Raw genomic sequence first — 15,557 nt, 5'->3', positions numbered from 1 at the left:
TAACTAACCTATAGCTGGACAGGCAAGCAAATAAAATAAGGTTCAAATAGGTAGCAGAGATTAAGGTAGAGTGTCTAAAACTATGATATTTATACCTATAATTGAGGTAAGCAAGAAACAATTACCTCGCCTTAATCGTGATTTTTGTTTTAATTAACTTCTTGATTGATCGAATAGTTGTTAAAAACATATCTAACAAACTTTTTTTTTATTAATCCATTTCGATTACAACTCTCAAAGCTTATTGATTACATTTTAAAATTTTCCATTTTTTTGCAAAAGCGCCATTTTGACTTCTGGAATAATTATACTACAAAAACTGTAACGCAATTTTAATTCCTTTTCGGCTTTGTTCTCCCTTCAGCTAAGCTATTATACCTCCTTGGGTTTCCAAAAAAGCTCGGAAGTAAGAGTTAATCCTAGAAGAAGAAGGGTAGATGACTAATCGAGTACATTACCGTTCATAAATGTAGGAAGATCTAGATTGTTGCGATAACAATTAGCTGAAAAAAATTAAATTTTATCTGAATTAAAGTTCATTACCCCTCCAAACAATTAGAGAGTGTTTGATTCTTATCAAGACAAGAATAAATGGTAGTATCATCAGCGAACAATTCCATCTTAGATCTGAGAATTTCTGGAAGATCGTTAATGTAAATTAAAAAAAAGTATAAGGTTAAAGCTAGAACTTTGAAGAACCCCTGAAGTTACAGGAAATGAAGAAGAGTGTCGTCCATCAAGGATTACTTTTATACTACGATTGGTAAAGAAGAATTTGATAGTCTTAAAGATGTTACTTGATGGACCGTAAGAAGAGAGCTTATGGGGAAAACCAGCATGCCAAACCAATAAAACCTATCGGTTATTGTTGTTAACAAATCAGCAGTAGAACGAGAAGATCGAAACCCATGTTAATGATCGGATTATTAGTTATTAGATTCAAGGTGAGAGATTAAGTGTTTTTTAATTAAAGACTCAAAAACCTTGCGTGTGTGTTTCACTTAGAATCTTTCTTACATTGCCCGTTTCAACATCTGATTGTGAAAGATCAGTATGTTAGCTATCATCAAAATCTATCTTCGTTCCACAATAGACCAGGAGCGATTGTGCAACTTGATGATCTTTTCAATTGAATCAGATTTAGGCAATAATGTTTCTTAAGAAGAAGTTATTTCAAAATTTTGCTGCTAAGAAAGCCCGGAAGATGTGTTCGTCTATTTGATTTTACCATAGCTTGTATTTACAAACCAAAATTAATTAAATGTGATTTTAGGTTTTCCATGAAAGTAAACAAAAAAATAACTATACTAATTTATTTTCTATTTATCATTTTAAAACCTGAAGTGTGATATGGCATCCATTAACCTTTTGGACCCGAGCATTACAAAAGCTCTGAGCTATATATATATAAATATATATATATATATATATATATATATATATATATATATATATATATATATATATATATATATAATATATATATATATATATATATATATATATATATATATATATATATATATATATATATATATATATATATATATATATATATATATAACAATCTGCTATTGGGCATCATAAAATTAAATGTTCATGTAGTATAAAATGGGATCGAGTAAAGACGTTAATAGTAGAACCCAAAAAATAAAAATTTGAAAGAAAAGTTTGAGAGGCAATAGAAATTCAGTTCAACAAATGCGGACCTAAAAATCGAGGTATGAGTTTAGATGATGGTATGCTTTTTACATTCCAATATGGATATCTTCCTTATTTTTGAGCTCATACTTGGAGGAAGCTCTATCAATAATGGAAAAGCAATTTTTTCATTTTGAGATGTTTGTAAATATGGGAGGCCTTATCTGAATTGAAATGTTTTAAAATCCTTGTTAAGTGTGTCTGGTGATTTCACCACTGTATCCAGCATTGCTGCTGGAACATACAAATTTATAGACAACAAAGAATTTTAAATTTGAGGGTAAAGGGTCTTTTGATGGAAGCATACTTTAAAAGATGTAAAAAATAATCTTGCTTTTATATTATGTTAGTTATGATATTTTTATTATATTTATTTAATTGGTGTTGAAGTGTGTTTGAAATTTGTCCAATATAAGGGAGTTTAAAGTATTGTATATCAGATGGCTTTGAAGATGACATGTTTTCTTTAGAAGAGATAAATTTGTTTAGTAAATTTTGAAGGTTTTGTAAATTAAGTTTAAGGGGAAAGAACTTTTTTGGAGAGTTTGTTTAATTTTTACAACATCTAGATTTTTTTTTTTTCGTTAATTCACCTCCCCAAGGCCGAGAAGGCCACTACAGATGAGGAGGCTACTTAATTGCGGTTATAACCCTTGACGAACAAGGTCGCTGCGCGAAGAAACAAATTGAGCGCGGTACTACCAGGGACGTGGTGGGGATCGAACTCGGAACCTCTCGCTTATAAAGCGAGCGCTCTACTAGGACCGCTGTTGAATGATGAAAACTTACCCAGTTGCTGTTGATTTTGAAGGTCTTGTCAATCAGAGTTTTAATGAGTTCTAGTTTATAATTTATAATTAATATTAATGAAGCTGGTAAAATTAGTCAGTAAACCTGTGTAAGTTTTTTTATAAAACGTTGAAGTATCAAACTTATTATCTACAGAGTTAATCATTATGTCAAAAAAGTTACTAAAGAGGAAGAAGTGTGTGATCAACTTCTTCCTCTTTAGTAAATTCGAGTTAAGGATGTTGTTTACTTATATATTCTAAAAAATTGAGTGCAAAGATATCATCTACATACCTGTTGTATAAAACTACTTTTTTGCAACTATTGTTTTGTAATCAAATGTTTTCGTAATGACTTATAAATAAGTTAGCTAAAGCAGGAGCTAACGTAGATCCCATGGCATCGATTTGATCAAATATTTCATTATTAAATAGGAAATGCGTTTGTATGGTTGAAAATTCAAATAGTTTTTTTAATTCAAGTTTGAAAGTATTAAGATTTGGGCTATTTTTAAGATTAAATCCACAGCAATTGAAATGGTTTCATCCAATCGGATATTTGTAAACAAACTTTCCACATCAAAGGAGACTAGGTAAGAGTTAGCTACTCTTCCTTCTATAAGTTCATTAACAAAAGTGAAGCTATCTTTGGTGGAATGATTCATTGGAATGTATGGAGTAAGTAAATTAATTAAAAATTTAGCTGATTTGTGGTTGTGTGTCCCTAATAACGAAACTATGGGTTGAAGGGAGGAATGTTATTATTAGCGGTTAATTTATGCATTTTAGGTTTTCCATACATTCTAGCAATTGTTAAACCAGTAGGATAAATATATTTATATTCGTCGTTGTTAAATAGATTTTTATTCTTAACTTTGCGAAGGAATCTTTGTAGTTGGTCTTCTCTGAGTACAGTAGGATCTCTAGGAATTTTTTTGAGTTTAGTCGTATCATTATCAATTTCATTAAGTTTTTCAAGATACATATTTTGGTCTAATGTAATAACGCCATTACCTTTGCCTGGTTGAATTATTATAAGCTTTTTCATAGCTTTTGAAGGATGCTATGTTTCTTTTTTGGTGTAAACGAGGGCTTATAATATGAGTAATATATGTTTGCAAGATGAGAGATATCTGTTTTAAGCAGTCCTTAAAAGTTAGGATCTTTAAGCTGAGATGAAGTAAATTGATGGACCATTTCAAAAGCACAACAGATGTCTGTTTTTGAATTTTTTTTTTATGTGATAGCAAATGATACTCTATTTTGAAGAAGATCTGTTTCTACAGGTGAAAGTCTTTATGAAGATAAATTTATAATAGTGTTTTTACTTGTAAATGGGAATACTTTATTGCTTGTTAGTTTTATCAATTTTTTCTCATGGTTATTGATTGTAGATGTAGCTCTTTGTGTGTTTTGTTGAATTTTTTTGATTAAAATATTCCAGTCGATAGATGATAGCTTGTTTTTAAGAGATTTGCTTAAATTTTCAAGGTCTGTTTAAGCCATCTCTTTTCTTTATGTCTTTTCGTAATATTGCTTTTAAGAAGTCGTTTTCGTATAGGTTTAGAGTCATGATCATTGGCGTGTCTACGGGTCCTGCCTGTCACGCACAGGCATGACCTGCGAAATTTAATCTAACTTACATTATAAATTGCTATAGCGATCTCTATATAATAATACTCTTCTTAAAAGTGTTAGTAGTAGTGCTGTTAGTGACGCTTCCTTCGTTTTTTGACTCGAAGATTTTTAGAGAAGTAAAAAGCGCAAAAAAATCACCGAACAGAACTTTAATTATAAAAATGAATGGTAAAAAAAGACTTTCTTAGATATAGAAAGCCATTTTTATTATTTAGTCACCCTAGTATTTTTACGTTTATATTTTGAAATAAAAATGTTAAAATTTTTTTTAATAATTGGTTAAAAATATCTAACCGAGGAAATACAGCATATATTTTTTTAGGGGGTAATGGGGGTGTAGGAACCTACTCCCCTTGAATGCCACTGTTGTGCACAACCTGCAAATAAGGTCTGGTCATGATTTACCATATACAACAAATCATGATCACGCCTATGGTCATAATTCGTTGTATATGGTAGATCATAGGAAAGAAGTTCAGGAACAACATTGAAGCTTTGACAGTTTTTAACTTTAATAAATGTATATATATATATATATATATATATATATATATATATATATATATATATATATATATATATATATATATACACACCCAGGAAAAAAAGTTCTATAGAATTTCTATAAACTTTTGAGACATATGGCCTATAGAAATTCTATGGAATTTTGATAGAACCTCTGTTAATTTCTATAGAAACTCCTTCAGAACTTTTTTTCTACTTTTTTTTTAATACAAAGAAAGTTTTATAGCAATTTCTATAGAAATTATTAGAAGTTTTAAAAGTTTATAGAAATTATATAGAACTTTTTTTCCCGGTCCTCCTATAGGATGATAACATAAAATAAATAAATGAAAACAAAATAAATTTAAAACTAATAGTTTACCTGCTCTAATTGTCATAAACAATAAAGAGTACAATGATAAAAATGCTATAGCTGAAAATTTGAAAAAGCGAACTTTTCAAAAAAATTTGGCCCTAATCTAGCCTTAAAAATTATTTGTCCTTATCACTCATTTGAATCATATCTAAGTAAGACCCATAGTGAACTAAAATACGAAGAACTAAGTTATGAAAAACTCGACATTGCTCTAAATTTCTTGAAATTAAATAAAATTCCAAGTATACATAATATTTGTAGTAATGTAGTATTAAACCTCTTTAAAATAATAAAAAAACCTATATTTGAAATATTTAAGACGTACAAATTAAACATAGATAAAAACGATACTTAAAAGCGGTGAATTAATCTTATTAAATAACTACAGACCTCCCCGTACTTAATAATTTCTCTAAGCTTCTTGAACAAATAATCTATAACAGATTATATGAACATTTAACTGAAAATAAAATTGTAAATTAAAAATAGTTTGGCTTCTAAAAGCAATACTCAACTGAACACGTTAATTGAGAGATATATATATAGACAGTTTAGAATCACTATATAAATACAAGTGATTCTAAACTGTCAAAGGAATTTGTTGTTTGTCACGTTTTTACTCTTATATTCCTACTGTTTCTGTTATATATTAATGACTTTGCTAAAACCTAAAGAAAAGCTTGATGTAATAATATTTGCGGACGACTCAAATTGTTTTGTTCTTTAACGTCAGTTAAAGACTTTTTCAAATGTAACGAGCTTGAAAATCTGAATATTTAGTTGAAAGTAAGTTAAAATAAAAACACTAAATACTAAAAAATGCTTATTGTTTCGTTTCAAAAAACAACAAAAAATATATTCCAAACATACTTCCCTCACTAAAATTAATTGATGTTTTTTTACTAATATAACATATACTCTTATACACGATGTCAACACTAAAGATATATATATATATATATATATATATATATATATATATATATATATATATATATATATATATACATATATACATATATATATATATATACATATATATATATATATATATATATATATATATATATATATATATATATATATATATATATACATATATACATATATATATATATATATACAAATATATATATATATATATATATATATATATATATATATATATATATATATATATATATATATATATATATAATATATATGAGGCAATATGTCGCTTCTGGAATTAAAACACATAAAACAGGAGTAAGCATAGGAGTCAGCATCAGTAGTAAGGAGTAAGCATAGGAGTCAGGATCAGTAGTACTTTATGCTTAATCAGGAGTAAGCATAAAATAGCCTGTAAACATATTTCAGAGATATTAAAAACAGCTATTCAAAGATACGAACATCATTTAGCTAGTGTTTTCAAAAATGACCCAAAAAAACATTATGACCTCATCAAACAAAAAGAAGAAACTAATATCTCCTTTCAACCTCTCGAAGATGACAATAAAAACATTGTAACCAATGGTGCTGTAATTTCAGATATTCTGAACGATTACTTTCATTCTGTATTCACTGCTGAAAAACCAGGTTTGCTGCTAGATTTTTAATCACGTACAAATGTATCTTTCACTATAGACGTTTATCGTCAGACTTTTACACAAACTATGGTATAAACGGTTTGATCTTGGACTGGATAGCAATCTGGCTAACGAATTGTTATCAATGAGTTGTAATTGACAAGAATAAATCTAAATAGAAATATGTAACAAGCGGGGTACTCCAGGACTTTGTGCATGTTCTACATCTTTTTATCTTAAATATAAACGATCTGCCGGACTATATTATTCATCACATAAAGATTATACCGACGATTGCAAAGCACTCGCAGTTTTAAAATCTGAGGAGGACGAAAGAATCATGCAAATTGACATATATTAGTAGATTAGTGGTCGCATGAATGAAATATGTCTTTTAACTTCAATAAGTGTAACGTTATCCAAGTCGTGCGTGGTAACTCAAATCTATTTTCAAATAGATTTTTCAAAATCAAAATTATTCAATGCTTAAATTGAGTGGGAACAGAATTCAACTGGACATCATTAAACACAAACAAAATCTGGGAGTACTTCTATCAGTCGATCTTAAAGTAAGCTATCAATTCAAATCAGCAGCAGCAAGAGCCAGCAGTAAACTTGGTAGGCTAAAAAAAATATTTAGAAGTCGTGGACTCTTTTTGTGGAGAGTACTCTACAAAACCTATGTAAGACCCCAGTTAGAATTTGCTATCCAAGCATAGTCATTACACAAGGAAAAAGACATTTTAGAGCAGGTACAGCATAAAGCCACTAAAACAATCACGAAAATAAAGCACTTGCTATATAAGGAAAGACTCTGTCATCTTGTTATCTTGGCTTAACTACACTTAAAGAAAGGAGAGTTCGAGGTAATCTGATTCAATAGTTTAAACTTTATGTGTCCTAATGTAATCTATGAAAAATCACGTTATTATCAAGGGGGGGGGGGGGATATTTTTGCAACTAGACTACCATTAAACCAGTTTTTTATTAATTACTCAACATTTCTCAGGTTATAGAAGTATGTCCACAACAGATTCAAAAAATGTCATAACCCTAATATGCATACTGAGTAAACATACTATAGCAGGTTTTCAGTGGACCTATATAGGCATTTTGAGCGGTCCGTTGTAGTTTTGCTCATCAATTACTTAGCAGACCATTAGTGGCAGCCGCCAAAGGTGGTTAGCCGATGACAAGCCTCTATTAAAATGTCGGAAAATTATCGGCTTGTCATTTATAGCGGGTGCCACTAATGGTCCACTTAGTAACCGATGAGCAAAACTCCAATGAACCCCTAAAAAATGCCTTTAAAGGTCCACTGCAAATCTAAAGCACTTAAACAATTTTTGCTGGGCATATAATTGATTTCTGAAATAAATAAACTCAAACTCATATATATATATATATATATTATATATATATATATATATATATATATATATATATATATATATATATATATATATATATATATATATATATATATATATATATATAAATATAGGGTGGGTATTTTGCTGCAGCTATTTCTGAAAAAAAACCCTTAGCAAAATAAATAATATTGATAAAAAAAGTTTTCAAAAGTATCTTTTGTAGGGTCTCAAATGAAACAAAATTACATAAAAATATCAAAAATGATAATCATTATATAAGAAAAACATCAAAAAATTTTTTATTCAAAAAATCGTAAGATCACTTTTTTCATTTTTAGGTAAAAAGTTTCAATTGCTATCCAGTAAAATATAAAGTTATAATTTTTATATAAAATGATCATCATCATATAATATTTTAATACTGAATTTAATGCTGCTGCCGTTACTCATTCATGAGGGTTTGACGCGGATGTCACGGCAGCCGGTCTTTGTTTAATTAATAATTTTTAAACTTTTATCGAACTAAACGTCTCAGTGGCCGAAGTGGTTAGGTCTTGGTATTTCGAAGTAAAATGCTGTGGTTCAAATACTTGCTCTTCCACATTTTTTTTTAATTTTTAATTTATTTTTTAAAAAAAAAAGTTCTTTTTTTATTTTTTAAAATAAAAAATTTAACATTTTTGAACTTCAATAGATATTTTTACTTTAAAAAAAATTTACTTTTATTTTAAATTTGCATTGCAGCAAAATAATATTAATTTTGATTTAAGGCATTTATTTGCCGTTATGTAAAGTTATTCACTGCATTTTGTCGTTTGTGTTTTAAATAGTGATTAAAATCGACATTTGAGTGTGTCTTAGTGCCCAAAGTGATTTGCTTGTTGCGCTTCCGAAGTACAACGCGAGGGTTCAAATCTTGTCGCTTTTATACTAATTTTTTAAAAATCTTTTCCAATTTTCTAAAATACAAATGAAAACATTTTTAAAGTTCTATTTTTGATATATAAAGATATTATATACTATAACAAATAAAAGGAAGAGAGTTTTTAAAAAGCCTAAAATTGCAATAAACATCAAAACAGAGATGGAAATTTTTTGGAAAAGATGAAAGCACAAAATATCTTTTAAATAAACATTCATCAAAATGTATATTTTGGTAAATATACATTTGCTTTTCATGCCTAAAAAGTAGATCTGGTACCAGAACATTTTACACACTAAGTTTTTTTTAAATACCTAAACAAATATAACAAAAATGCGACAGGAAAAGTTAAATTACCATTTAAAACAAAAAAATACTCAAGATTCTCGAATTCGTATGGGTGTCTCTGTTTATACAATAAAATACTGTCAATCCAGGAAAAAAAGTTCTATAGAATTTCTATAAACTTTTGAAACATATGGCCTATATAAATTATATAGAAATAAAAAATAATGCTCTAAAATTTCTATAAAATGTCTATTAATTTCTTTAGAAATTCCTATGAAACTTTTTTTTCTATAAAATAAAAAGTAGAAAAAAAAGTTCTATTGGAATTTCTATAGAAATTAACAAAGGTTCTATAGAAATTCTATAGAATTTCTATAGACCATACGATCCAAAAGTTTATAGAAATTCTATAAAACTTTTTTTCCTGGGTAATAGCGAAACACTAATAAATTTAAATAAAGAAAACTCTTTGAAAACAAAATTAAAAAACCTAATTATTAAATTGAACAATTATAAGGAGTTTTTTAAACAGGCAATCATTCCAAAATAACAGATTGATGGTATAGATATATAAAAATATATATCGAAAACAGAAAGGCTAAAATATACAAAGCAAATAAAAAAAAACAAAAACATAGCTTTACAACTATCAATATAAAATGATAAAATACAAAAAACTGATACGACCACAGCAATATAATTGTATAAAGCTCCGATAAAAATATTTCTCTAATATTTAAATGAAAATATTTTACTCTATCTTATTAACTTTTGCATTTTGAGTTATGTTTCAATAAGTATTAATTTATCGAACTGTTGCAAATATAATATTTTTTTAAAAAAAAGAAGTAAAAGAAGTAAAATCAGTTGTTCACAACAACACAATCTCAAATTATAAAAAATTCTGTTATTGAATAGTTTGTGTTTTTTGTTAGTTTTTGTTGATTAATAAATTAATCAACTCAACCTCAAAGTTGCAAAAAATTAACCTCGAATCGTAAAAAAATAACCACAAGTTGTAAAACAATAACCTCAAATTGTAAATAATTTTGTTTTTGAAATATGTTTGTGTTTTGTGCTGCCAGTATTGAAGTAAACTTCTGTTAAATAAAATAGTTACTTGAATTCTATAAGTTTCTGGTAGATAATAAATTAATTAATATTTCTGTGCTTTAAATTCAACAATAAAATTCGAATCAGAAGAAAAAAAGACGTTCAATATTATTAAAAGATAACTATCCATTTTAAAGGACATTGAAAATGGTGAGAAAACAAAAAACATTGGTAACGAAGTTGCTAAAGTTACAACAAGTAGAGTAAAAGAAAATCAAGAAAATTTTGAATTTTTAAAAATTTAGAAAATTTAGAAATTGAAACGTTTGTGAATCAGAGTAAGATTAAGCAAATGAAGACAATAAAGTATAGTGAAATCGACGATACAGTGTTTTCTTGGTTCTTGGAGCGGCAACAATTAAACTATTTATTTCCAAATGAAATGATAAAATCAAAAGCACTCGAAGTAAATAGATCAAATAATGGACCTAAAACATTTTTTGCAACTGATGGATGGTTAACGAATTTTAAACAATGCCATGGTTTAAAGATTTTGTCTGTTTGTGGAGAGAGTACGTCTTGCAATGTGGAGCTAGCAATTCATTAAAAAATAAATTTTAAAATTATATTGCTGAAAATGGCTTTTTACCTAAACAAATATAAAATTGCGACAAAACTGGTCTCGTCTATAAAAGCTTGCCCAATGAAACTAATGTTACAAATTGTTTGAAAAATCCGCTGCTGGAAGAAAAGCAATGAAGGAAAGAGCAACAAAAATCTTCTCGTAAAGGCCCTTCTCTTAGTAGATAGTGCAACTTGCATTGTTCTTAGAATAAATTTACTGGTAACCCGAATTTCAAAGTTATGTTCTTTCCCCCTAATAACACATAGCAACTCCGCAGGAAAAAAAGTTTTATAGAATTTCTATAAACTTTTGGAACATATGGTCTATAGAAATTCTATAAAATTCTATAAAATTTCTATAGAATCTCTGTTAATTTCTATAGAAATTCCAATAGAACTTTTTTTTCTACTTTTTATTTTATAGAAAATAAAGTTTTATAGCAATTTCTATAGAAATTAATAGACATATATTATAGTTAATAGACATTCTATAGAAATTTTATAGAATTCTATAGAATTTCTATAGACCATATGTTCCAAAAGTTTATAGAAATTCTATAGAACTTTTTTTTCCTGGGTCACCATTATTGCAACCACTAGATCAAAATGTGATAAAATTACTAAAACAACGTTATCGCAAATGTCTAGAAAAAGCATTGAAAAAGCAAAGACTCGAAAAAGCATTACAAAAAGTGTAAGGGAAGACAAGCAGGAATTAGAAGAAAATTATAGCGAAGCTATGTTGTATTCATCTTACCTTGTGTTTGAGTTAAACTGACTCAAACAACAACAACAACAACAGCAAAAAAATAATAAAATAAAAAAAAGACAACAAATTTTTAGCATCTTGACAAATTTGAAAATACCTTTGAACAGTATGGATATACGTCTGTTAGTGAAAGATTATTGGACAGGATAAGTGTCATTGATTTAAAATTTAAAAAAAGTTTACATGGGCCTGATTGTGATGAAACCCTTTACTGTTCGCAACAATATGACTGTCAGAATCGCTGACAACGTAAAACCAGCAAAAGCTGAAATGAAAAGAAATTCAGTTTGTATATATTTTGATAATTTATCCGTTACACTACAAAACATTCATAATACTAATAAACTCAACCATGATGAGGCTAAGCGATAAACTAGGCTCTGAAACAAGTAAAAAGTAGCCTTAAACTTGTAGCAAAAATGCAGCATTCTGAAGAAACTGTTAGTATTATGTACATGAGTGCGACTAGTCAGTTTTTTTTTCTCTTTGTAAGGCTGCAAACTGCTACATAGGGTGTATACGTAGTAACCCTCCTCAAAGTAAATTCGAAAATTCAAAATCTGTTTGGCTTGACTTTAGAACATTAAAGCGTTGTTTCACTGAAATTTTATACCAGAAACATCAACTCTATTATGATGTTCCTAAGAAAAACTAATTAACGATTATGATGTTCCTAAGGAAAGTTGAAAAATCAAAAAACCTGTTTAGATATCCGGTTTCAGAGGGTTTTGTTGCTACTGTAACTTTCTCATACATATTGCACTTAAGCATATGAATAGTTGTCGCCCTATAATTCCTAATAAAAGATAAAACAATTCATATTTACAGTTGAAACTTATGATTTCTTATTTTTGTTAATTTAATGATTTAACTAAAGCAAAAATTCACTGTTAAAGTTGCAATGTTAACAAATACTTTCAAAAATAAAGTCAAAGCTATCAAAGTCACCCAAAACAAAGGAGTAAGTTTATTAACATTTCTGTGATAAAAAAACTGTATAGGATAAAAAAAATTTATTTTCAATGAAATCCTATAAAGGAGATGTATCACATTATATCGAAAAAAAAAAAAAAAAAATACTGAAGAGTTATTTAGCAAAAATGCCCAAAACCTATCAAACCCCGTTTTACGATATTACTTTTGTTTAAAACTTTTTTTCTTTATGTAAAACGTTGTACTACATTTTGTTAATACTTTTATCGACGAATATTTTGAGTTTAAAGATTCTGAAAATAAAAACTTTATCTTTTTTTAAATTTGTTGCATTTAATTTACAAGGACAAAAATTAAAACAAAAATGAAAACTTGAAAAAATAACTAATGATGACGCATTTTGAAAAAATTAGTTTTACATTATATTTATTTCTTTTAAACAAACAAGAGGATTTGTACTTAGATTTAGTAAAATAAAAGTTTATCGATTTCGAAATTCTTTTAATTATTTCTGTAATGATGAATATGTTGTTTCATTTAGTTCATTGACTATCATTAAACTGACCTTGTGCGTTATGTTGACTTTAATTTTAAATATAGTTTTCCCAGCCGTCTTTAAGAGAAACAAGACATGTGCCACCCAGCAATAGAAAACCCCATTAATTTTATTTATCGTTTTACTACGTGTTAAAAACTCCTGAATTTACCTGTAAAAAAAAAACAACAATAACAAAAAAACACGAAACCATGCTGCTTCAACTACTAAATCTTTTGTTTTTAATGACTCGTCTATAATAGAACACTTTATAGTAAGACATAAAAGTTAAACTTTTTAAAGAAAGTCATAAAATATAACGTCTACTAAAGTTTCTATATAAACTATAACGTTATATAAAATATAACGTCAACGAAAGTCTCTTTAGAGATTGTTCATTTATGATTAATTTAATAATTTTAGAAATAAGAATAAAGTTTGTAAAATTTCAAATAAAGTGGATTAAATTTTCAATAAAAATATTTTAAATTTTAATGAATGCAAAGTCACGACAAAATCGTTTATTAAATTTACTAACACTAATGAAAGTGCAAGTTTGCAAATATTTATATAATTTTATTTATAAATTTAATGTGCGTGAAAAGTTACTTACATATATCTATTTATAAATTTAAGTAGTAATACATATTTGCTCATATTTGCTTGATAAAGCATAAGAAAACTTTTTCCTTAACTTTGATTTGTTCTTTGACACGTTTAAGCAACTTGTTCGCATTTACGTAGGTTTGCGACTACGCTAGTTTATGCTACTTGATCGTAATTACTCTAGTATGCATTAACAATTTTTTATATAGGTTTGTTTTCTGATTTTAAAAAATAGAACCTATTTTAGGCACTTGCTCAATTTTAAGGTTAAATGATATTTAACAAGAATTATAATTTTTTTTAAATAAAAGTTTTCAAATTCAATTTAGAGGTCTGGAAACTAGAAATGTATTGTTAAAGAAATTACAATTTAAATGATCTTATTGGGATTAACAATTAAATACCTAAAACAACTTACTGTTAGATAAATTTTCAATTTTATGTATTTGAAATCTCTCGAGAATTTGTAAACTTAATTGAACATTGAACACAAAGTCAAAAATTTTATAAACAGAAACAGAACTGATAAAATGTTGTAATTTAACTAATTTGTCTTGTGAACGTAAAATATATAAACCATATATTAATTTATAACAATGTGTAAAAAAATATTATTTGTCATATGTTAATATGTTATCATCATTTAATTGTCAAAGCATTAACTTTAAGTAATGTTTAATTGTTGTTTAAATTTTAATAAAATAGCTTTAAAATTACTAATCAATAAAACCCTCTTCATTCATTAACACTTGTCTAATTAGCTATTTAAATATTTGTCTATTACTTTCATAACTATTCAAAACTGTGTCACTTGGGAATTGATTTTAGGACTTAAAAATGTATAAATACTTTAAGTCGTAATAACAATTTGAAGAAACTTGCATAAACTAACAATAAATTTGGGATATTTTGAAGCACTAAGTGTTAAGCAAACATGTTTATGAAAATAATTTTTATTTCTTCCGTTATCATTTTTGTCGCTGCTGATGAGTTCATAGAATCTGAAGCTCAATACGATTCGAACATAAATCCGCCTAAAGTAGATTACAAGAATCAGTACGAGCCAAAAAACGAGTACCAACCTACAGTTGAATACAACAGCAATAAGAAACCATCAAAGCCTGACTATGAAAACCAATACGAATCTAAAAATAAGTATCAACCTAAGAGTGGATATAAACCCAAGAAGGTTATTTGCTTAGGTAAGTCACGTACAATAAACCTATTAAAAACGTAAAGCATTTATTTGTTACAAACAAATTTCATTATGATTACAAAATTAAGCTAACATCTGTCATAACTTTTGATTGTTAAGATTTTTTAGTTGTTTTTGTTTAGTTCTTAATAATTTTTTAAATGTTTTGGTTTTATTTAGATATTTTGATATCTTATTATAAATCATTTAGATATTGATGTCACAAAGCAATGTAAAAATCGCGCAGATGGCAACTACGCTATTGATAACAAGCCCAGAGCTGGTTATATAGCTTGTGTGAATAAAAGGCCTATATGTATGCCATGCCCATACGGATTAACATTTTGTGCAAAGACCGGCTATAAGGGGCTCGGACAATGTCTTGGAGAGTACGATGAATGTCAATCTCGTTCATACTGAAGATTGCTTAAAAGAAGGAAACTTAAACTAACTTCAAAGTATTTTTAATTTACGAATAATTTGTATAAATAAATTGTTTTTAAAACATAAAGCAAGTAATCTGTAATACTTATATCAATTTAAATAAAAAAGTTCACCCAATTTTATTATTATTTTGTTCCTATATTTTGCTGATTTTTACCCGATCGTCCTTACGATCTGGCTTAAGATTGACTCTCCCCCTCCCCTTCTTCTCCTTATGTTTGATAATGATGAATTAAAAAT

At 27.5% G+C, this 15,557-nt stretch overlaps 1 protein-coding gene across 1 annotated transcript; it reads left to right on the top strand.

Annotated features, from left to right (window-relative positions):
- The first annotated feature begins 14,612 nt into the window (after window positions 1-14,612).
- LOC100200450 (periculin-1-like) lies at window positions 14,613-15,293 on the top strand. Its single transcript, NM_001280810.1, is given in 2 exon segments — window positions 14,613-14,880; window positions 15,085-15,293. Coding segments are annotated over 2 exon segments (477 nt in total).
- The last annotated feature ends 264 nt before the right edge of the window (window positions 15,294-15,557 follow it).

This window comes from Hydra vulgaris, chromosome 11 (assembly GCF_038396675.1).
Source record: "Hydra vulgaris chromosome 11, alternate assembly HydraT2T_AEP".
Taxonomy (NCBI): domain Eukaryota; kingdom Metazoa; phylum Cnidaria; class Hydrozoa; order Anthoathecata; family Hydridae; genus Hydra; species Hydra vulgaris.
The sequence above is the reverse complement of the archived record's forward strand: the minus strand, read 5'-3'. Positions and strand labels throughout refer to the sequence as shown.